This window comes from Sinohyriopsis cumingii, chromosome 14 (genome assembly GCF_028554795.1).
Source record: "Sinohyriopsis cumingii isolate HCF-2022 chromosome 14, ASM2855479v2, whole genome shotgun sequence".
NCBI classification, from domain to species: domain Eukaryota; kingdom Metazoa; phylum Mollusca; class Bivalvia; order Unionida; family Unionidae; genus Sinohyriopsis; species Sinohyriopsis cumingii.
In genome coordinates this window covers 68,084,553-68,109,835 of record NC_142974.1, presented here as the reverse complement: position 1 = coordinate 68,109,835, position 25,283 = coordinate 68,084,553, and the positions used below count along the sequence as shown (strand labels likewise).

At 36.0% G+C, this 25,283-nt stretch overlaps 1 protein-coding gene across 1 annotated transcript in view; it reads right to left on the bottom strand.

Moving 5' to 3' along the window:
- LOC149784066 (uncharacterized) overlaps nt 1-25,283 on the bottom strand; it is a 93,903-nt gene that overhangs the window by 19,463 nt on the left and 49,157 nt on the right. The window contains exons 8-15 of the mRNA XM_089932167.1: nt 23,501-23,717; nt 13,017-13,534; nt 8,427-8,768; nt 7,729-7,846; nt 6,934-7,113; nt 6,176-6,212; nt 5,375-5,647; nt 4,712-4,762 (exon numbers count right to left, since the gene is read on the bottom strand). Of these exons, the coding sequence (XP_089788293.1) occupies nt 4,712-4,762; nt 5,375-5,647; nt 6,176-6,212; nt 6,934-7,113; nt 7,729-7,846; nt 8,427-8,768; nt 13,017-13,534; nt 23,501-23,717 (1,736 nt within the window). The remainder of the gene's footprint in view (nt 1-4,711; nt 4,763-5,374; nt 5,648-6,175; nt 6,213-6,933; nt 7,114-7,728; nt 7,847-8,426; nt 8,769-13,016; nt 13,535-23,500; nt 23,718-25,283) is intronic.

Sequence of the window (25,283 nt, the reverse complement as noted above, 5' to 3'; positions counted from 1 at the left end):
ATCTTTGAGAAGATGGGTCTTCAAGAGCATACCTCGAAATGTAGGACAGTCTCTGAGAAGAATTTTGGGTTCGGAGTACGATACGATTATTTCGGAGGCGCTATCCTAGTCGAGGAAGCGGTGTTAATCTATGGGTTGAATTGTTCAGGATAGCCAAACCACTTGATGAGTGATTTATTCCCTTTGATAGAGATGGCTCTGTCAACTTTAAAGACGTCCTGGCTTTTTGGTTTTGTAATTCCTGCTCGTAGCAAGACCCTTGGTTGGTTTCGCCTGAAGAGTGTAAGGAGTGTACCTTTTCACGAACGTGGATTTTTGTCTGCTGATTCTGAAGTGATTCTCTACTTTCAATTTGGATCGAAAAATAAGGCCTCTACGACCTTCTGTTTTTGATCTTTGGAAGGGGATTCCGCTGGAGTCATTCGAATGCTTCGATGGCAGGTACGATTGTAGTAGTCGACGAGATCTGGTGGGAAATCTAAACATCGTTTGGCATTAGCGTTGGTTAATTTCTTCAACATGAGATGTTTGAAAGCTCTGTTAAACGGTTTTTAGCCACTCTGAGACTGTTTTGTTATAAAATTCATTTCGGTGATCCACCAAGAGTTTATTTGATGTTCGTGGACCTATGATTTTAATGCAGCGGTTCCACAATGGAGTGTTCCATTTTTGTTTTTGAGAACATTGACCCAAGCGTATTTACTAAAGACATCGATGGCGGTCATGAGAAAATGGAAATGATCTTTGTACGCGCTGTAATCTATCATATCAACGAGATCTGCTGAACATATCTCGTCTGCGTCTATAGCGATGGCTCTGCTTTGTGGAAAATGCATGCGTGCGGGTTTATGCAGTTCCTCTGTCAGCAATGTCATGGCCGGATATTCTGATACGCCAATGCCCAACTTATGTTTAGTGAAAATGATGCCAGGCACGAGAACGCGATCTATCCGTTCTCTGAAATGTATAGGCTTTAGTGCCTTTAAGTCCCTCAGCATGATTCGATCGCATCCCGCTTTATCGTCGGGATGATCAGATTAACAGATATCGTGATGCATCACGATGGCATCAACACCGTTGTAGGGTTCCTGGCCTGGTAGTGGCTGATCGTGTTTATCCATTTATTGTTCTAAAGGATTCCACGGCCCTGTGTATTTAAGTCCTGGTAACGTCCATCCACCACGAGGTCGGGGAAGTGTTCCATGAAAGCATGGATATCCATGGATCCTCTGAGAATTTGTCGATGTCCACATATTTTACAGTCTCCCACGCACACATTTCTTTATACGCGAAGGTCTTTGCAGCTTGTATCGAGATCGCAGTGTCTGCAATGGTGCATGTTGTATACAAAGTTATGACACATTACCGACGATGATGTGTGCTTTTTAGACCCACAACCAGCACATCTCGATTTGATCATGTGGCGATGATTTTGGGTGACCACCTCGAAGGGGACTATTCTCTCCGTTTTGGATTTACACTTGAGGCACCACGAGTCCATAACTGTTATATGAGGAATGGATATTATTGTAGACCTAACACGATCCCGACGAGAGAGTGTCCTTGATGCCTTTGATGGATGTAATCGACTCAATACTATCCACAGATGCTATCGTTGTTGTAGTTACATCGAATTATACACTGATCCTTCAGACACTGTGTGGAGATAGCGCACGAAATCATCGGGAGGAGGTAAACCAAAAGAATCGAAATACTTTATATCGTTCGAATGAGGGTCATTCACGATGGCGACCCATCATAATAATTTTGCAGGTTAATGGCAAAGCTCTCAATGGGTGTCATCTGTTTAACAAGTTGATCTTGAGAAAATACACCTCTGAAATGGGAAACGCTGGATCCTAGGAGATGTTTGAGATCGAAGTTGCCTAAGACCTTTTTTCTCATACCCTTGCCTCTCGTGGTTCCTGTCAGCTGGAGTCCTTTTCCGAGGCCAAGCAATCCTAGCAATAACGATCCAACGATGACCTTTAGCAAATGTCCGATAATCCTCCTTGTTTGGATAGTTGAGATGCAGACAAATTTAGAAGAAGGCATTCCGAGCTTTCTTATGCTTAGCGATAGATATCCCTTGACGTTGGGTCAGCATGATCCGATCAGGTCTGAAGTGTGTTGATGTTTTACTATATCAAAAGTCGTACACCTCCTTTGGGACGCTGATTGGATCGGAAAGTAGTTCCTTGTCGAGTGATGATAAAGTCAGTCAGAGATACTATGGCTGGTCATCTCAACATGAGAGGCCACAATCTCACCAATCACCGACGTAAGTTATCCGTCATTAACGGGTGGCACGATGACGGAAAATCTCAACATGGGTGGCATGAGTTTGTACGGACTTCCTTCGTCAGCGGCGGGTCTTCTCAACATGTGGGAGCTTCAGATCTGGAGGTATCGCTGGCTGGCGAATACATCTCCACGACTGTCATAACGATCGTCCCTTCTGCACTGAACTAATCTTTAATACACCCTCCATGCATTCTCCTCAACGACTCGAACATAAAAACCACAATTTGACATCGGAGATGCCAAGATCAAAAACTCGTACTCATTTTCCATTAAAAGACACAATACATGATACATCATTTACTACTCGAAGAAAAATCCTCTTCAGCATGGAGTCGTTCTTAGGCAAGTTCGTCGAGCTCTCAAGTTTAAACAATCTCCATGGATGAAATCCTATGGCGACTTCGGGGCCCCGAGTGGCCGAGTGGTTTAAAACGCTGTGCGTTACGGATCACTGCCATCTCACCTCTGTCTGCGTGGGTTCGAGTCTCGTATTCAGCCAATGTGGGTATGTGAGAAAACTTGCCAGTAGCTTCTCGTGGATCGGTGGTTCTTCCCAGGGTTTTCCTGGGTTCTTCCTCCACCATTACTACTGGCCGCCATGTATAGTCTATCGTGTGCTGAAAAATGACGTTAAACCCTACAACAACAACAACTAAAACTACGTCGGCTTCAATACACAACAACGCGCCAATACCAGGACGGACTTCGGTAAAAATTTCTTTATTCATTAATCTTTGATCTTAGCAATTATCCAGAAAAAAAGCCCATTTCACTCTAAAGACAATAAAAAGAAACGTGGAAAGTTCAAAGATGAAACTTGTGGAATACCCATCACAGAATGTATAGGATTTCGATCCAAAATGTATTGCATTGCACTCGACGATGATGCTATCCCGACAAAAGTCAAAGGAGTAAAAGAAAACGGTCATCGGTCACATTGCCACCATCGATTATTACACAGAGTCATTACATGGATATTTACGTTACTATTCCACGAGAACCTTGCGATCACAACTCATCAATAAAAATGAACTATGGTCCTTCAAGGACAAATGCTGCTCTGACGATGGTATTCACACACTCTCTCATGGACATTATCGCACACAGTAAGGAAAACAGTGAGCCAGAACCCTCATCAGAAAAAAGTGAGCCCATCTCACGTAAACAGGAGAACTCATCTAAGGGAAAAAGTTAGTCAGAACCACCTTCCATCACACAATGATGAGAGTTGTCAGAACCCCCATTTATCAACTACTAGTGCAACTCGTAATTTTAACAATAAGGCATCATCAATAAACAAATTCATCGAACTGCAACTAGACCACGTAACAGTTTTGGTAAAATTTTAGAATTACTTCAATTATAAAGTTTATGTAAGACGGAAAAGCTCGTTGGTAATTTATTTGCACTTGCCATAAATAAATACACATACATACACACACACACACACACACACACACACACACATACATACATACATACATACATACATACATACATACATACATACATACATACATGCATACATACTAATAATAATAATAATAATGAGGACTTTGTATAGCGCCTAGAAGCTCTAAGCGCTTTACAACATTAGACAACACCTATAAGATAAAACACATATAATGATATGATTACAAAAACAAACAACATGAAATTAGAAAACATTTTTAAAAAACATGCTGATAATATTTAAAGTAGGAAATATTATTAGGTCGTTAACTTTGTTATTGCAGTCGAAATAAGTGAGTTTTGAGAGCCCTCTTGAATGTGATCACTGTGTCTTTGTGTCTAAGTTCAGTGGGCAGTTCATAAGACGTTAATGGCCCATGGTATGCAAAAGAACGCTGTCCATATAACTTTGTTTTCATAGTGGAAATAATGAACATACGATTGTCAGAAGAGGAGCGTAAGTATCTTGCTGGTGTGTACACATGGATGAGGTCGGATAGGTATGTTGGACTAGAGTCCGACAGTGAAACGTAGCACAGAGAACACATTTTGTGTTTGATTCTGGATAGCCAGTGTAGGGTACAGGGCAGCGGGGAGGTGTGCTCTGATCGTGGTACTCTAAGTATGATCCGAGCAGCTGTGTTTTGAACTTTTCGAAGTTTCTGGAGCAGATATTGAGATGAACCAGACATAATTGAGTTACAATAGTCCAGTCTTGAAAGTACTAATGAACAGACAAGTGTTTTAGTGGCATCAACTGAAAGATATTTGCGAATTGAGCTGATGCGTCTCAGCTCAAGATATGCAGCCTTGCATATGTTCATAACATGTTGGTGCAATGTAAGAGTACTGTCCAGAATAACAATTAGGTTTCGTACTGATTGTGTGAATTTAATGTTGGTGTTACATGCATACATACATACATACATACATACATACATACATACATACATACCTATAACACCTCCAATAATTCCTCCGATTGACGCTGATTTATCTTCCTCGGCTTTAAATATAAAGAATATTTAGTGAAGAAAGAAAGAAAGAAAAAAAGAAAGAAAGAAAGAAAGAAAGAAAGAGAAAAAGAAAGAAAGAAAGAACGAAAGAAACAACGAGAGAAAGAAAGAAAGAAAGAAAAGAAGAATGGGAACAGAGTGACGTTCGCTAGTTGAAAGAGAAGTCAATAATAAAGATGAATTGGTATATGACTTCAGTTGCTTTTGCTATTGATGTTTCTTTTCTAGTACAATTCATTTTTATTTCATAGTTGGACTATTTTGATAAGGTGTACAATGCTGATAAATTAAACACAACATTAGAAATTAAAGACTAAATAAAGGTAAAGCAAATCAAACCGACTGTATGCAATTAAAGTTATTATCTTACCTCCTTCCATGTATACCTCGACATTTATTACTTTATTCTCCTGACATCATTCATTTGACTATAAACATAGTTGCACACAAATATAATACATACGAGAAATTAAATTTCAATTACATCACGATGGCGTTATCCATTATAAGATATGTTGTAGATAAAAGATGAGGCAGTTTGAAAACGTATGAAAAATGGCAGTTTCATTCTGAGTATACATTAATAAGCTAAGTTTACTAACGTGTGCGGAACGTGTAAGGCATGTTTCCAAGTCTCTGCCCTTCAAACCCTAGACTGAAAACCACGTTGTGGTCCTGCGATGCATCCAGTCCGATCATGTCTACAAATCTGGTGTGTCTGCTGACAGTGTAAACCTTGGTTGAGCCATCTTGTGTATACAGTACGATCACGATATCCGTCCGTCCGTAGCAGGATTCGGTTTCAGGAAGATCCCATTCAAGCCGAACGCTATTTGCGGTACTTTTAGTTACACGTATATTGGTTGGACCAGAATCTTTAACAATGTATGCAAATAAATTGTTAACTGTTGGAGAAAGGTAGAGCGATACCGTATATGCGAATGCCTATTTTCTGCCAACAATTCTATTTATATTTATTTGAGAGAACCGGAAAAGTGTTTTAATTTGAAACATACCAACTGCTGAAGTCCTTCGTAGATTTTAGTAACCATCTCATACACTATCTGTGATTTTGTATGTTTTTCCATTTTTGTACATGAGACACCTACGATCGCTTATGTTTAAAATACATGTATATTTTAATTTGGCTGTAATGAGCATGCAATCTAAAATGAAGTCTTACCTTATCTCAATGAATTATTTGTATGCGTTGAGAATGGTAGAGGAGATGAATACCAATATTATAGAAATGTTCTTGGGCGATTACTTTTATTTGAACTCAGTCTCACTGTGAAATGAATACAATATTCTCTTCATTCTCTCAATTCAGAGCAATACTTTTTGAACATTAGTCTTCAAATTACTGAAGAAAAGACTGTCAAAATTTTGGTGAGATTACTTACATTTTTCAAGACCATTCAATTCATGTATTTTGTCAACCTGCAAAGAAGAAAACAAAAACGACTTATTTTATGAAGGAACGATTCCTTTATGCAGCAATTTTAACTGCTTGAATGTTGAAAAATAATAGGTGATATCGCTGCATTAAAAGCTCTTTTTTTCCAGAAATATATTGTTTGTTCTCATATCATAATTGAGAATTATATAATACTGTGGTTCATTTGATTGATACATTCAAACATGTATATTTTTTATACAGAACCGTTTGCAAATTTAGAGCATACGATGAACTATAAATACACAATATGTATACATGATATTACAGTGACATCATGAAGTCGAGGCATACGTTACTAAAAAATAACTTTCCTTTTTTAGTGCAATGATTCGATTAAAAAGAAATTATTTGTTTCCATTTTTGCTATAGTGCTTAAAAGAATTTTAATACCTCATTGATTTAAAAATAGATTATAAAGAGCAGCAAGAGGCACAATCACAAAACTAGTCTCATTCAATCTGCATGTTATACTGTCATTGTCTCCCTTTTAATGTCTTTTATTTTCTTAGCACAGAATAGAACAAAAAATATAAGTGGTTAAATAAGACTGTCGATTGGACTAGCCAAACGTTGTCCCCATTTTATCATTTCGAAATTTGCATTTGGGGTACAAACTGTAAAGGAAATTAGATAAGCACGGCTGCTTTTAAAGAATGTTCTTTGTTTCGAGATCCTCTCAAGATATGACGCTAGGATACTCACGGTAACGCTGAACGTGGTCTCTAACAGTGCTTGGTTGTAAACTGTGACCTCAACAGTGACGTTTACTTTGTCTAAGTCCTCCTTGGCCATCATAAACCAGCAATTGTCCAGCTCCAAATTCTGAGCAACTATGAAGCACTTCTCAAGGACACATTTGCATTCGTGAGCTTTGCAGGATATCTATAAAGAAAGGTAACACATACAGTCGCGCTGAAAGCATTTTTGGGCATAGTTTTGTTGTATGCTGTCACGATTATACGGTTCAACTCCACCTTCGCATTCATAAGCCAGCTTATGTACAGCTTCGGATTCTGAATGCGAATGGTTCGATTGTCCATTTAAACGGCGCACACGAAGAGTCGGCTAAGCTACAATTGTATCTCTGTTATATATATATCAAAATGTTGAATATTAGTCCTAATTAAGAAAGGAATAATGGGAATTTGTTTCGCGTATGTAATAAAATACAATAATCAATATCCACATCGTTTCAATTGATATCTTACTTTTAAAATTCTAACAGGTATAAATACTACAAATGAAAATCAAATTTAACAATGCATCGACGGACAAACACTTAGAAGGGTTCTCATTTTGGGTGATTGATAAGCATTTTCTTGACACATGTGTGAAGTACTTATTGTTTATTCTTATGTTTAGTAAGCAAACGTTTCATACAAGTAAATTAGGTTATCTCTTACAACGCATCCTCTTGAGTTTTGGAAGATTACTGTTTGACACAATCAGTTCGCATGCAACACAGATGCAAATGATAGTGTTTCCTACATTACTCACGTTTTTCACTGACGCAGCGGCGTAACCATTGTACTGAATGTGCCTTGTATCGTCTCGAATCAGCGTGAATCCGATCTTATGAACTCCGCTATCAGCATCCCATGCATCGAACGTTAGTCTATAAGAGAGACAACTATCGTGCTGTTCTTGCTGTATGATATGTTTTAAAGAAATTCCATGATTTGTTAAATGCATCGAAAAGAATCGTTAGAAATTTAAGCTGTTTATTATCACATCCGGATCTAAAATTAATAACGCCATTAAAACGCGAGCTCTAATTTTCAGCGTTTAAAAGTATTTCAAATATTTCTTTTCAGTTCTTTAACTTCTTGTTGTATGCCTTAATCATGAACATAATGGGAAACGCTTTGTTATAAAATCAATAGAGTCCAATTTTATATAAGAATGTATCATCTATGAACAATTTTGGTTTCAGTTGTTTTCGGAACCAAAGGTTAAATGCGTAAAGGTTATTTCCATGACATGACACGATTCGAGGAAGTTTATACAATAAAAAGAACTAAATAAGGATGTTTATAATTGATTTTAACAATACTTTCAAATAGTTAACTATTTGGGTAGTTTATGGCCCCTGATTCAGAGACGTTATATAACAAAAATCGCTTACCGGTAAGTTTCATTAACAAAATAAGAACAGCTGAATATATTTTCGATATTTTGTCTAAAATGTATTATACCTCGATGTGTGGTTATAGGTCCCGTTTTGATTCCTGAGAAAAGCAAAGCCCTCTGACAAATAAGGTGGCGTGGAATCAAAATGAACTTCTGTCTTATCAGCCTTAGTATTGCTGAGAACATCGTGTGCTCGCACCCAAATTCGAGCGAACTTCCCATCTCTGAGCATTGCACTAAATCTATGACTTTCAGATAGTCCATTGACGTTAATCCATCCATTAGCCGGTTCATCAGTGTCATCTGTGTAAATAGCATTCACCTCAAAGCGGACTATGCCATTCTTGTTAGGCTTTTCTTCGATAGTTCTTTCACCTTCATTATCATCAAATCCAGGGTAGACAAATCTGTTCATTTAGTAGGAATTTGAAAGAAATAATTTCATACTGATTGTTTGTTTTGGAGATTGCAATATGCATAGGTTAAGGCATTTGTTTGGTAAAATATAGTAGTGCAGTATTTTGTCAGAAAAAATAGGTTTTTATTTTTTTTATACAAATGTAGTAATCGTTAATTTATATATTCATTTCCTTTCCGTCCCAAGCCTAAATAAAACAAATAACACACTATCAGAAAAATGTTATTGAATGTATGCTGGATTCCAAAGTATATACACAACCGTCTATTGAACAATGCACATTAACACTTTTCATGGGCACATAGCACCGCCTAACGACTACATAAATTTCTTGGTTTCATATCGTGCGCTCAGTCATTCGTTAAAATATATCTCGTTTTCCGCTACTCAAAGTTGGAATTTGGAATCTATTGTGAATGAATGCAGCATGAAACAACTTTTCCAAATGGCTTGGAATAGAGGGATTTTGAATTTCTGTTGATTAAAGTAAATTCTGCTTTTCGAGTCGCAATCGACTGGATTTATTACCTTGGTTAATTCCGTACGATGTTCATATGACTGTAGGGACTGGCCTTGATGCAGCATTTTTAAAATTGAAATTCTCCAAAACACGCATCATTAAATATTGTTTGCTAGGCAATATCAAATTCAGTTCCTTGGGGGGAGGGCAGTAAAAAAAAATTTGGAATGTGATTTCTGATGGAAATGTAGTCTAAATTACACTACAACTTCGCCATGTGTATCCATTTTTAGAAACCATCTAATCCTGATTGATAGAAATAATTAAGTAAGTAAATTTTGAGGAAATTCAAGATGCCAAAAGTTATGTATTTTTCTTGTTGTTATTGCTAAATTCGATCTATGTTTATGTCCTATCTGTACTATCTTTATATACACATGTGGACACGGCTCATATTCTGATCCATCGGATACGCTAATAGTTATGAAAATTTCTCGTAAATAACCATCTAAACCACAGAAAAGTATTTTCCATACTGCGTGTACTTGTTTGTTGTGAACATTGCGGATATCATATTTATTGGTTTGCTTGGTTGAAAGTTTCTTCTGTAACTTAATGAACTCATCCATATTGTCAACCCTTTCAAATAAAACAAACAGCTAGATTAGGATATCTACATACAAATCTAATAAATCAAACACCCTGGTGTCTGCTACACTCTGGTGTTTGCTTACAATCAAAAGTACCTCTTAACAGACTATACTATTTGTATACAGACGTGTCGTGCAGTATGAAGCAGTGCAGTATGGAGAAATACTGTCAAGACAATATAAAGTTAACGGAGTAAACAAAATAATATATAATAAATATATGTTATGAACATGCACTGGCCTGTGCAATATGTTCGTATAATATCCCTTGTTTTGCGATCATTCTAAAAGAAGAATGTAGTATTTGTCCTTTAGAACGTACAATCAGCCTTTCACTGATTTGTATAAAGCATTAATCATGTTATATTTCGAATTACTGTTGTTACCGCAAACCAAATATCGTTTATGTACCCAAAATATGAATACTTTGTTCCTTTTTTGAAGTACTTATCCAGATGGACAAGGTTTTGAGTCTAGTTTGAGTACAATCTTGTAGTAGTAAACCGTTCTTATTTTAAGACTGATTGCTAAAACAATCTTATTTCTTTCCGAACAAGATTTATTTCCTAAAACAGGAAATACAAACTTGCTGAGGATTTTTGTTACAGTGTACATCTGAATAAACATGAAATATATGCTGTACATTTTTTAATATACAATTTCTAGGCTAGCCATGTATTCATTGCCATCAAGATTCAGACAGTTTATATGGAATAAACAGCCGATACTATTTATGCAAAAACTACTCCAGAAAGTTATGATGTCTACGAAATCGCTTTGGTCACGATGCTTTCATTGTGTTAAAGAGTTTTCTTAATAATGTTGAAACATCTTGAACGCCTGAAGCGTTGCCATTGGATACGGACTTTGGGTCAGAAGAATTCTGTCTTGAAAAATGCCTAGTTACATCGCCATAGCCATTGGAATTTGAATATCGTAAGTTAGAACGGGTAATAAACAGGACGATGGAGGGGTGTCCGTCTTTCTAATAAAAAAAATCAATGTTATGTGTTAAAGATTGCTTTGTTGCGAAGAACCCATCCCCACAAGCTCTTGAATTTTTGAACTTCCACGTTGATCGGTCGCATAGACAGATGGCCATTGACATGCAAAATTGAAATATCATGGAAGAGAATTACAGTCTTGCTTTTTTGACACTGTACAGAAATCGTTATAATCCAATTAATGATAAAGTGATACCCTCCAAATACAGAAAGGGACAGATACATTTTGTGGAGATGGTGTCTAATGACGAGTATTTAGTCTAACCGCCAATTGATCTCCATCAGTTGTATCCAAGTCAACAGAAGAACCTGCGCAAGACATTAATGTACATTCAGCTCGTTTTAAAACAAAACGTCTCAAACAATTTTCTGACATGTGCTTACAACAGCAATCAGATGACACAGGCCGTTCTTACCTTTCTAGATGGCATGCAGTAGTTGATCAACTATGCTTTTGTTTTATGTAACTATCAATCGGTGAGAAGCTCTGTTCCTTGCGATAGCTGCAACTATTTGCAGAGAATGTATGTTCAGAGGATCATTTACTTGGAAGAAAATGAGGGATATTCTCAATTTTTCTCAGCAAATGTTGCTTCGCAACTCCAAGATAAACGTCCAAAGCAGAGGCTATTCACAGTCGATATTCGGTGGAGCGAGAACCCTTCTTTCATTCTAAACTGGTATGAACATTAATGCTGCAGCAAAATGCAAAACACCAGTCGAACGACTAGTCAGTCTAAGTTATGTGAACTCATAAAGTCGTGTCCTCCATCCAGAATCCAATTATCCTTCTCCGTGAGTGATCAATTTAAATACTATAGAAAGGTTTGTCTCTTTAATATGCGGAAGAGAGTCTACACGGTTGTTGCACTAATTACCATTGAACATAAGGGCTATTCCACAACAGCTAACGGATTATTTCACATACTGTTTGTTTTCAGTGTAATTCAGTTCCCTACTGAAGAGAACACTGGCATTTGTGGAGAGCTCCCGTTCTTTCCTCTAACATTGAAACAGAGAAGGAGCCATATTTTACGGATTCTTACAGCATGTTTGTGTGAACAATGGTGTATTATGGTACGCACCAGTTATTGCACTAGGCATCCAGCCCAACATATAATAGCATTGTTTTAAACTTTTATATAATTCATAAATCCTTCTTCCTTTTCTACTTCTTTATCGTCATCATCACCTACTTTTTGTTGTAGAATTTTTTTAAAAATTAAAACGTTTGCATAGAAACGTTCATATTTAAGTTTGATAAATAATAATAATAATAATAATAATAATAATAATAATAATAATATTTTTTGAAATTATTACTGTTGTTGTAGTTGTTGTTGTTGTTGCCACTGCTGTCTTCTTCAGCCCTTGAATGCTCTTGCTCATGGTTGTTTTATTTCCGTACGAGTAAATTATGTTATTAAATACCTACATATTTTCAAAATGTGTTTCTTTTGACAAGACTTCCTTAACTCCATGTCTCTAATTGTCTCTCCCTCCATGTAAACGAATCTTTGAATACTTATTTTTTGTCCTCTGTGATTCTATCAGTATTCAATCATGTATTCATTCTAGAAATCTTATGTGCCGAGAAAGGGTATAATTTTCTTACTAATATACATGAGAAATTATCATAGAGGTTCTCACAAGAACAGTAACTCCCTATAGATTTCACTAAATGTTCTTTAACTAAATACACCCCCTCTCCCGTGTGCATGCAATGGTATCAAGGAACTTTCAATGCATTTGCAATTTGATAATTTCGGCAGTCTAAAGTTACAAGTGCGTGCAGTTCCATTTTCTAAACTACAGCATTTACATGGCTAAGTACATGGACGGGACAAGCGCACACACACGCACGGTCCAAATCTATATATTGACAAGCACGAAACCTTTACTTTAAGAGCAATGCATCACTTATAGATAAAAGCGACATTGCTTTGTTTTAAACTATGTTCTAACCACGCACATAGTAAATCTCATAATGCTCAATGTAAAACTGGCAGGAAAAAGACTCATATATGCACCATTAGGTTTGTTGCTTCATATTAATATAAACTGATATTCGCCACAAAAAAGGAACAAACAAACAAACAAACAAGAAGTACAAATAAACTTACTTCTCGCTTTTTAGGATGCCGTCCCTTTGGATTTCTTGGAACTGGATTGGATAGGCGCTAACTTTGTTCAACAGTTTTCCGTCTACGATTAATTTATTGAAAAAATGGTTCGTCCACTGTACTGTGAACTCTGTTTTTGTTCCATTTTTTGCCGTTTGCCACATGTATCCGCTCTCGGGTACGGCTGAGGAAACAAACAGTGTCTTGTCGTCCTCCTCCTTGAAGATAATATTTGAATCTGAATCATAGAGAACTAAGCGTCTAGCAATCTTAGAGTTATTTGCCTTATCGGTTACTTGCAGTAGAACAGAGTACATTCCGCTTTCAAGTGGTTTGTGGATGTAATTGTAAGTCATTTCGTGGGTATGGTTGATGTCTGCAGAATGGGCCGGTTTCAGGGGTGTAGTTTCTGTAAGGTTACCGTACAGAGTTACTGAGAGTTTGAAAATTTCCAAGTGGTAACTCTTTATCCCAGACATGGTGTCTGTCCATCCACCCCACGTAATATTTACGGGTGACTGTAAAAAGACATAGTGAGTAAAGGATGGTTCAAATCATATGCGATAAGTTTAAAATAGAGAGAGAAAATTGGCGTGAATCAACAATTAAAATAAATAAATAATGATAAAACGATTAAAAATTATAGACAGAAAAAGTAAAATGAGTTACCTTATTAACCAAAGACTGTACAAAATTTCATATAATTTCTAATTTCCATGATATACATTACTTATAAATAAAAAATTGATTCAAATAATAGTAATAATAATAAGAAGAAGAAGAAGAAGAGGAATAACATTATTATTAGTATGATTATTATTGTTATTCTAAAAGACGATATTTAAATTGAAATGTTGATAGTACATTGGGAAATAAATATATATATGTGTGTGTGTGTACGTGTGTGTGTATGTATGTATATATATATATATATATATATATATATATATATATATATATATATATATATATATATATATATATATATATATATATATAGTTCAAAATGTAGCCAACACCATGAATAAACCTACTTCAAATGTAAGCATTGCGATTAATAAACTAATGCATACATAACACAGTAGGAATTATCGCTCAACTAGAGATAAACTTAGTCTTCAAAAAAGAATTACAGATATTTGAAATGATATGTCAGATCTAATTGTCAAATAAAATGTCAGCATGCAATCGTCACAACGCCCCAGCCCCATGCTAATTACGAAATTAATTATCATAGATGATCAGGCAGTGTCACTAATATCATTGCTATCTTATTGTTTACTTATGTATGTCACCGTGATAACAGTCTAATAAAACAGAGACTAGTCAAATTGTTCCTGTCCCGTCAAGAATATGACGTGAAAGTTGAGTTCAGGGCTGGTTGACAAATTAATGACATACGTGCATAAGTAAATACGAAAAAAGTATTTACCTCAGTTTATCAAACTGAAGCAGATGGCCTCGTTGAACGATTTAATACCTCACTGACCAATACGATATACCATTTATATCATTGCATGACAGCTGCCCTAACAAAATTCGTAGAAAGATTCACTCGATTCAAACGTCATAAAGAAGTAGCTAAAAAGAATCCCACATTAACTAAATTGAAAGTACACGACAAACTTTGGATACATTTACCAGCCAGTAAGCCAAGCCTGTCTACAAAATCGTTATACCTGTGGAGTGGCCCACAGGGAATAATTGCAAAAACAGTGGATTTAACTAATTCACACATGATATTAAATGAGAGTTCTTCCTAGTTCATATGAATATACACTTTCTCTGTTATGTCATTGATTGAACAACAACCTGTTTAATACTTCTTTCATATTGCATTTGTATTCTTTCTGCTATTCATGTTCCACGATAGTCTTAACTAAATTCTTTCAAACGCTGACGAGTGTAACTATGCCATTCAAATATCTTAGTTCGACTGACTTTGGAGCCGTAAAATGTAACTGACCTTTTGTGAACGTTGTCTACAATACATGCAATATCGAACTATAGTACACTGCAACCATTTGGATTGCAAATAGCAGCGACTGAGAATGTGTATCTGGTTTGTGCTTGATTGATTTAATGAACAAAAGTTTACATATATATACTTACAGGTTACTGATTGATTATTATGTGGGTTTATTTGCCGGCCATTTATGTATCCTTTTGCTGATTGTACTGATATTGTATGCATTACTGAGGTGGTATATGTCATAATGAGTCCTATAGTAAAGCGTTTACGTATAAACTTGAAAAACAAACAAAAAGAAACCAACATGTGATACCTACATACGGGGGAAGATATGTCAAGACGCCCGAAACCCGAATAAATTTTCACTCTAACGTGGGCATAATCACAGGTGAGAGCAGGATCACTAAGTCAGGAGGCAGTCGAGTTATGGTAGAGCAGGGGTTAATGTCAATTTGGATGTAGACGATATACGTATATTTTATTCATTGGTAGATTATAGACGTGAAATAAACAAAGAAAGGAGTAAGAATAAACTCGTTGAGTTACTGATACAAAGAGGAAAAAAATAAGTGAACAATAAGACCTCCTTGACACAATAAACATGTTCTATTGTGCCAAAATGTTGACTATCCTTTAAACCAATTGTTATTAATATTATTGCATTTACATCAATGATTGTTGATATAGAGAAACCATTTTCTCATCAAATACAGATATATTTTGCTTGCAAATACGCTCCCTTTTTAAGTTAGCCGTCCAATATGAAACTGGATCATGCAAAATATAATAACAAATAATATAAGCCTCGCCTTATCTTCTTGTCCTATATATATTTGAATAGTATATGCCCCTCTTTTTTTAGTCATATACATACATGAATAATATAAGTCCCGCCTTTTTTTAGTCATTTACACATATAAATAATGTAAGTCACGCCTTTTTCTGAGTCATATGTATGTTCTCTCTTTTGATATATAATAAAATCGATTAATGAACTTTTCAATACATCTGACAGTACTTATTCAGTTATTCATAATTTAATCAAGACTTTAATTTCAAATACAAACTAACAGGTTTGGTCAGTGATCCAACCCAAGCTAAACAAAACAAATTAAAATATGATACATCCTTATTCGTGCCTAGAAAAAAAAGAACTACGTAATATGTGAAGACTTCTAATTCTGGCGCAGCACTGAAGCGTTGAGGTATACAATTTTTATGTGTACGTTCAACACGTTCTAATGGAGTCAATGATAATTCTCGTGTATTCGTGAAATCCATCTGAAACAAATATATTCAGGGTATCCACAGGGCATTGGTAGTGCATTTGTGGACAAAATTGGGAACCATTCCCATCTCTACTATCTATATAACTCGACCTTTTTTAAACTAGCCGGGGTACTGAGTTGATAACGATCTATGTCAAAGTAAGGCGATATATTGTCTTAAAAATGAGTTGCAACACATCCAAGTCGTGTGTCGTTCTTCCGCGGTAAAACCATTTAAAGGTATACCTACACCAACAGAGTCAATTAACTGTTATTGTATCTTATTGTGGTCCCTCTCAAGATCATATGATTTTATTGGCTGATTATTTTGGAGATTTGATAGCCAGTGAAGTATGTTAATTGCATAATACAGAAAAAGACATTAAAGTCTTAACAGAAAGTATATTGTATAGTGACTTCAGCCTCAGGGGAAAATTAATAGTGAACACCCGGTTTTGATAATTGGACGCATTTAGGGAAAATTATTTTGTGAAGGTAAAGAAACTAAATAAAAACATTATAGTGAAGCATATATAAAAAACGAATTCTAAAAAGAGCAATCAGCATTAACATACAAATGTGTTTATGATGATCTTTTTGATTGCAAATTATGTATGAAACTGTTATTAACTATGCAGTTTTGTATTTCCAGATACTGACCATGGTTTTTGAAACCCTTTATATTTCACCTTTGTGAATACGAATGGTACACTTTCATCCGATCCAATTATTGCAAGGTTGAAAGTACCATTTACAACTTTATGAAACCATTGTAGTTACAAAGAAATGACTTTCATGGAGACTTTAGCCACAAATGGTGACATTGTAAAATATTTTAAATGTTAATATTTAAAAAAGACACGAAACATAAGAATTGAAATCGAAGCAAAACGTATTGGAACAAATACAACAAAACTTGACATTTATTATTCATTTGCTCTACCAATAAGGAAAATATAACTTAATAAATAAATCCAACTTCTGCCTTATTTTCTAGCTACCACAACACTCATTTTGACCATTTGCTCTTACTGCATAACATTCTAGTCCCTACGAAAATAACAAATATTCTTTTAACTTTTTTCCTGGAGAATTTATAACCAGCGGAGAATATTACTTGTATTAAATAGAACGCAGCATGAAAGTTTGACAGAAACAATGAATGTTGAGTTCAGCCTCTTAGCTTTGCATAGGATGACAATGACAACAAATAAGATTCGGTTGGTTCCAGAAAGATCACGTGCACTAAAATTTGTGTTCGTTTCATTTAAATGCTACAAAACATACGCCGATATTTTTATAGGTTATATTCCGATTAGTGCCAAACATGAATAATACAGTTCTGTTGCATCGGAACTTATAACTAATTCATAAACAGTTTACCCATACTGCACCACTCGATTATCATTTATGCACAGATGTTAATATTTTTCAGTTTAATACGGGCAAAAAATATTGCTTTCTGTGCTGTTATTTTCTGATTTGTATGCTATAAATGGTGATTTATGTACATCGGCAATTAACATGTCAAAGCGCAAGGTAGAAATTAAAGTTATGACTGCATGTACGGTAAATATGATTATTTCACTTGTGGGTTAGTATCATGTAATCACCATAAGATTATAATATTCTCAATGCACTGTCTGATGAACTAAAATAGAATAGCGCGACTGACCAAATGAAATTGAAACTTAGAAAATGACGATTGTCGTCATTTTAATTCGAACATTTAAATTAGTTTTATCTACATGAAGGAAATGATGACAATGAAAACTATATCATCAAACAGTAAATATTATTAAAAGTTCCCGAAGAAAACCTACTACACCGTGGATTCACAGCGATGCACGCACAGTCATGAATCGCAAAGACATCAGTGCCATCAATGACGAAATTGGCAAAGGCATTGATAAGATTATCGAACCGTTGGAGAAATACACCAATGCAGAATGGGGATGGACACTTGAACGATGTGCCCAAACTGAGATGCATATCTAACCATATCATTCCTATCAGGGATCCAGTTATATACAAGATAAGCTTCGAAGGCTCATCGCTGTCCAAACCTTTGAGTCTCGAAAGATCTTTGATGGAGCACGTGTCGCCGTCACAAGGACCGGGTAAAGAGTCTCAACACCGACACATACTCGCTTCTTATACACATTAAGACCGCTGATGTGCACGCAGACATAGCACAAGCATGTTTGATAAATTAATCTGATACCAGCTAATATTCGAAGGAACATCAATGTTTTAGCAACGCCAATAAAAAGATTGTTGACAAGTAAAAAAGCGAATATTTGGTAGACCAATCGAGGAGTATGTGGAACTGCGCCCTAAAATGTATTCAATGCGATGAATTTCGTGACATGTTTACGCAGATCACAAAAGATCTGAATAGTTTTCTCACTATTAATTTGACTGAAACTTGCAGGGATAAATATCGTGCGGGTTTGGATATAAATGTGTCTCACGCGAACGCCATAAACACCAAGAACTGATTTGTGATGCCACAAAATGGTCAAAGATGTGTTACAGTCGTGACAAACTGCACGAGAAGACATCACAGCAGGCTTTGAACAAACGTTTGCACCGCTGATTAAACCAACACAGGATATTGCCAAACGTTTTGAAGATATTAAAAAGGCAACAAAAGCCAGGGCAAATTAAGTAGCGCTCTAAATGGAAAAGAAGAAGAACCTGGTCCGGTTCGTAAGATAGCTCAATGCACCAAGGATATCAAAACCGCAAAGACTATTAAACAGTTACCGGTGCGTTTTTTAGTTCCAAAGGTCACAGAAGAGGAGGCTGCCGAGGCACCAACTCCATCCTTGGCCGTCAAGAAAACTAAAATAGTATTGTAAGTTTCTAAATGATTGGAAACATATGACAAGGTATAGTATACGGTTCGTTTCGAAGAGGTATCAGCGAACATTTGTATTAAGTGATTATACCGTAAGAGGTTTAATAAGGGTAAGGCAACAGGTGAAGAGTGGAATAAATTTAAACGTGAAGTGAAAACACATCAAGTACGTCATGTTTGGAGCAAAGAAAATCGCAAATAATATCAACCAGAACAACTCCAATTTTTTCACACAGGAAGAACCAGAGAGCTGGACGGAACAACAACTGAAACGTACATCTGCATAAACGCACACTTAGAATATGAACAAATAAAACAACTACATATACCGAACTTTCAAGAATAAATATACAAAATATAAACATGCACCCACACAAGATGAAGATAAGAATGGAAGCAGTCTTGGTGGACTGTGAAACCACAATGACCCTGCTGATCCATTGTAAACATTCGTGTGGTCAGTTCTTGCAACAACGCGGCAAATGTCACCATTGACATAATGAACAGAGCCAAATATCGCACGTTGATGCATGAACTTGTTGAAAATATAAATCATGTATACGACGGAAGAAGTTTGTAAATCAATGATGAGTACTGAGGCGACTGAAGAGACAATAAAACAATACGTACTTGAACAAGTCATATATGTCCAGAGCCACCTCATGTAGTAACTTCATGGATATTAATTATGGGAATATTAATCAAAACAAAAGAAGAGGAAAGCACTAAAACATCAACCTTAGCAAATGGTCGACTTATTTTAGGTTCAACAGAATGATGGCTTTGTTAAACCTAAAAGTCACATCTTAAAGGTGCGCGTGTCTATATCACACATATTTATCATAACTCGAAGTACAAGTTCATGTGGTCGAATGGTGATGATGATAAATGATATGCAATTTCCATCACCAATATCACGAATCACAAAACAAAATGATAGCGAATTTTACACAGTTGCATTGTCAGTATCATTAATTGCCGGAGATGAAGGCAAGGTTGAAGTACTCAACATTTATCCTGAAGGGTAATTAAGCGTCTGCGGTATTTGCGTTTAACATAGCTTCATCTTTATTCTATTAGTAAAGGATTCAGTGCGATAATGAGGTTGCGGAATCTACCGACGGGGTATTGGATCAGCTGATAGCGGATGATAGGTTTTTGTTGATAAGTTTGCTCGACTTGTTGATTAGTATCTGCTTCAGACTGGTGTTAGCAAATCTTCCTATGAACTGTAATATAATGTCGTTTAAGGTAACGTAGACACTGCTAGCTGGAACCACCCTAAAGTACCACTTCTAACTCGAGGGCACCTTGGAATCATTGCACAGGCAAACGCCCAAACGTCGTATACACAAACAAGTCTATAAACAATCAAGGATTGTTTCTATAACGGTGATGTGGTATTCACCACTGTATCCACCCCGGTTACATTCAAGAATAAATATTTTACAAAAATATTGACTCAAGTGAGGCAAAAAGATCTCTACTGTTATTTAATAAGATGGCACTGTTCGGGTAAAGACGGGCAAAGACGATCGTTAGATGCTAAAGGTACAGGCATAACCGGTGTGTTCCAAATGAAAATGGAGCAAGGCAAGCAGAACGCGCAATCGCAGGAGATTTAAATATCCCCGAGCTTTATATTTTCTATAATTGTATGATAGATGTACTCATAAAAATGATAATTGGCTAGAAGTGTATGCGCCTATTGTACTTGGACCTGATAAGTCTGGACAAGGTCTACCTGTTCAGCAATTCAATATCGCGAATTGTGTTATTATGAGTAGAACTATAGTTGACCCTATACGCTACCGACGTGAAATCGAAGCGGAGCAGCATTTGACAGATTGAACTCACCATGAGTACCGCGCTTATCCTGCAATACAAACCCGCGTGGTCGGTCGTGAATAATATTGGTTGACTTCCCCCAGTAACAACTGTTGCTCTTGATGTGATCGAAGTCGCAACCACAAGAACAACCGTAGGTGCACCAGTAGAAATTATTGTTGGGTCTATATAATTAGTGTCCGAGTGATGCTAGCAAATTAATTATCTCTCTCTCTCTCTGAAAACTAAACTGTCCAACGATGAGCTAGAGATGAAGGTTACGGCAGCTAAAATGACGACTTACATCAACTGCAAAAAACTTATAATGTATCAGTTATTGCCTTAGTGTTCGTCACATCACTTGAATTAGTTCGATATACTCACAATGGATCGAATGAATAAACATGACTGCACTTAAACTTTGTGGAACGGTTTCGCCTTAGAACGATTTGACCATTGTTCGTCGTACATACGTTCAACGTTACCTAGGGTGGATAATTGTTTTGTTTTTTAGTTAAGCAACTGGACTAGCATGTATCTCGTCGTCGATCGCTTGCGGTGATAGACACTAAAAGCACGGTATGCACGGGTATTTTGCTCTTACTAATACTCATTCTCCTGTAGATTTAACTCAAATTTTTTCTAACTGACACACTGGTCTTTTTGATCTTGTCAAGGAGTGTACGTTCGCCATTTAATTCTACAGCCATATGGGTTGGTGTTACATTTTTTAATTATATGTGAAGTATATTCATTTTTTAAAGTCGTAGCGTGAAATGATGATCCTCTACGTGGATTTAGTATGACCAGTTTGGTTTTATTGTAGCTGTCTGTGCGTATGTGTGTGTGGTTATATCAGGCTGTCGGTCTGGCCGTCTATGTGTCTGTATGGGGATGTAAGCTGACATGACCATCAATGCCATTCAAAGACGGAACCGCTGATTTGCAAACTTGTGCGCATGGTGGATCCATGAAGCGTGTGTGTGGCCAATACAAGTGTGGGGTAACCCAAGAATTCAAGAGAACTGTGTAGTTTGTCAATGGACAGGTTTGCAAGTTTTTAAAAGATTTTATGAGTCATACGGCTCTGCAAATGAGTCATGATACATGTGTTTGTTTCAATTGATTATGTTGTTTCGACTGAGTACAATTTAGTCATTTTCATTACATGAAATTATTTTGAATCTTACTTTCATTACATGAGATTATTTGAATCTAATTTTCATTACATTAGCTTATTTCAATCTTACTTTCATTACATGAAATTATTTGAATGTTACTTTCATTACGTGACATTATGTGAATCTTACTTTCATTATATGAGATTACATGAAATTATTTGAATCCTGATGTACTCTCTCTCTCTCTCTCTCTCTCTCTCTCTCTCTCTCTCTCTCTCTCTCTCTCTCTCTCTCTGTGACAAAGCCAACATACATTCAAATGAGGCGTAATTGTTTCGATCTGGTACATTGCCATCGACGACCTAGTGGTTAGAGCGTCCGACAGTGGGACATCATGCTAATGTGGGAGGGACATCATGCTACATGTCTGCGACATGACACCGCAGTTCTAGGCATCACTACAAACTGTCACACTGCAGACATTGTAGCGATATGACTGAAAAAATGTTAAAACTACGTTAAAAATCCAAAATCACACACACACGTCATCGACGAAAATCCACTGTATAAAGTTACATCCATAGTAGATATCAGCCGTGGATGTTAACTAGTGTTGATCTTTCCCATGATTCAAACTGACCTGAGGTGACACGTATATAGAAATGTCACAGGCAAAGATTCAAATTAAAACCTATCTGAATAAACCAAATAACCCTTTCTTAATTTACAATGTTTAATTTAAAGACTGTCAAAGTGAACAAGATATTTTAGTCAGGAAAATTGCTTACTATAGAGGCTTGTGGAATTTATTCAATGACAAAACGTAATTATTCCTAATAACAGACATTGGAATTAAGAAGAAAAAAATGGGTACACCATTATATGAGACAAAAAATAAATTAGTTTTGAATAGCAATTATAAAATTTTAATGGTGTGTGAGTTATCGTTGTATAATTTATGTGGGGAAAAATTATTGTATATTTTAGCAAATGACAGCTTATGCCTTGTTAACCGCAGAAGAAAACACCATTACACCTTTAGATAAATAGTTGTTTTTAGCTATATCATTCATATAAAAATTTGTGGCAAAATGAAATCATCCTAAATAATGTCAGTGCAAAACATATTTTTAATCAACAAGTCGAAACCTCAGAGAGCTTATGCAACATTTACTTTGACGTTTGCTTTTTGCGTCTTGTTCTCACTCAATTATCCATTCCGTTAGGTCTAAAATATGTTTGTTCTAATAACATAACTGATGGTGACAGTTGTCTTGTTCTTCCCTATTGCCTTGTACAACGTAAGATATAAAACAGCTCGTGTAAGATCATGATGACTTAGCAAACATCATCTAAGAATAGTTTATGAAGAAAATATTTGGATATAATGAATGTAAGAAGATACAGTAAATTGTTTTTATGATGCTATCTACCTTGGTAAATTCATTTTCAATCCTCAGCGGTAAATCAGTCGCTGTGCATACCACGCTTGTATTTCTCTCAGAACAGTGTTTTGGGACCTCGAAGTCAAACTTAAACTCAACTACCTTCTGATCCGTTTGACCGCGATAGGCTTGAGTCGACCAGATAGAACCTTGACTCAAAAGCGTTCGGAAGCCTCCACTTTGTGCCGTGAATACAACAGTAAACCTGCAAAAATGTAACAGTGCAATTATTTAAGACCATCTCACTATGCCACAATTGTTTCAAATCATTAAATTTGATTTGAATATGATATGGTTTTGCGATCCCTTTTTCAAAGTTGATTTTTAATATACAAATTGTCAAACTTGTCCGTCATCAATGGTATCTTAATTCTTCGATGTATTGTACGAGGCTATCAAGCAATAATTAATCTTTATTATGCATAAATAAAAAAACGAATTTTGAAGATATCATCGTAACACATAACATAATGAATTTATCAGATGTCATTTTAACAAATAGTCATTTTAAGTTGATGTATGTGGGCTACATCTGTGGCATGTTTAAGTACTCTAGCATCTGAATCCATCTGGTCGGGATGTCTTAGATTGATAATGAGGTTACGTTTGATAACTGTCATGCGAAACTGGATGAAATGGTAAGGTGTAGGTTTTGTTTATCGAAATGCCATGGGTTGAAATGTAGCAGAAACAGCTTTCATACTTCTTTAAATATTTGTCATACGTGGAAACCTTCCTGTGATCGGTATGTTAATCGATCTGGGGGAAAATATGTACCTTTTCCCAGTACGGCAGTGGCTTGTGTTAATAATGGCGGTTGAATGAACCAAATATCTGATTGGAGAAGTTATCCATCTCTGATGGATTTCCCAGGGAAAATTCTCGTGATTTATAAATGTCTTACACAGCAAAATTAGGCAGTCCAAACCTTCCCGCAAGGAGAAAGGTCATGGTTCCAGGGGGAAGGTAGTAGCCCTAGTAAACGTGGTCTAAGGGACCTGTACTTGTAACTCTTTGAGAGACACCTATAGAGTGCTAATCTCGAAGCGCAGGGTACAAAGTACTGTGTCTTAATTTTATATATAATTTTCTTTGATATCAGTCATAAGATATTTGTTTGAATTTATTTAGCTTAAATGGTTTATGAATAATGTATGATAAGAATTGACTATTATTGTGTTTGCGTAACGCTTTATGGCGACGAATTGTTAGTAATCAATAGTGTATTTAAGCTAAGAAATGGAATTTGTTTGATCTAGTTGTTTTATAAGATATGAAGTCTTTCAACCTAAGAATCGGTTGTATTAAAATTGGTGGAGGAATGTGGAATATAAGGCTATTTACTGTCAACCATATGACTGCATGTGTCAAGTTAGTTATTAATAGTGTACACGGCAGGGGCTTCATTGTCATTAAACGAAAGCAAACTACGATATTGATAATTTAGTGATGGTAACTAGTCTGTTACAGAAATACATAATTTTCTTTTACTGTGTTCATTGTATATTGCCTGGAGCAACATCCGTTATTTGTCTGTTGTGAAAGTTGACATGGTATTCTGAAGTCTAATTAAAGATGGAATGTTAGTTCCTTATCAGACGTAATGTAGGGCAAACTGTTAGTCCACATCTATTTAATGTATCAGAAAAATATATTCCACGTCGGATAGTAATGATTTTACGTTGGATATTAAGGATTCCACGTCGAACATAAAAGATGCCACGTGAGGTAGTAAGGGTTTTATGTCTGATATTAATGAGCCCACGGCTGA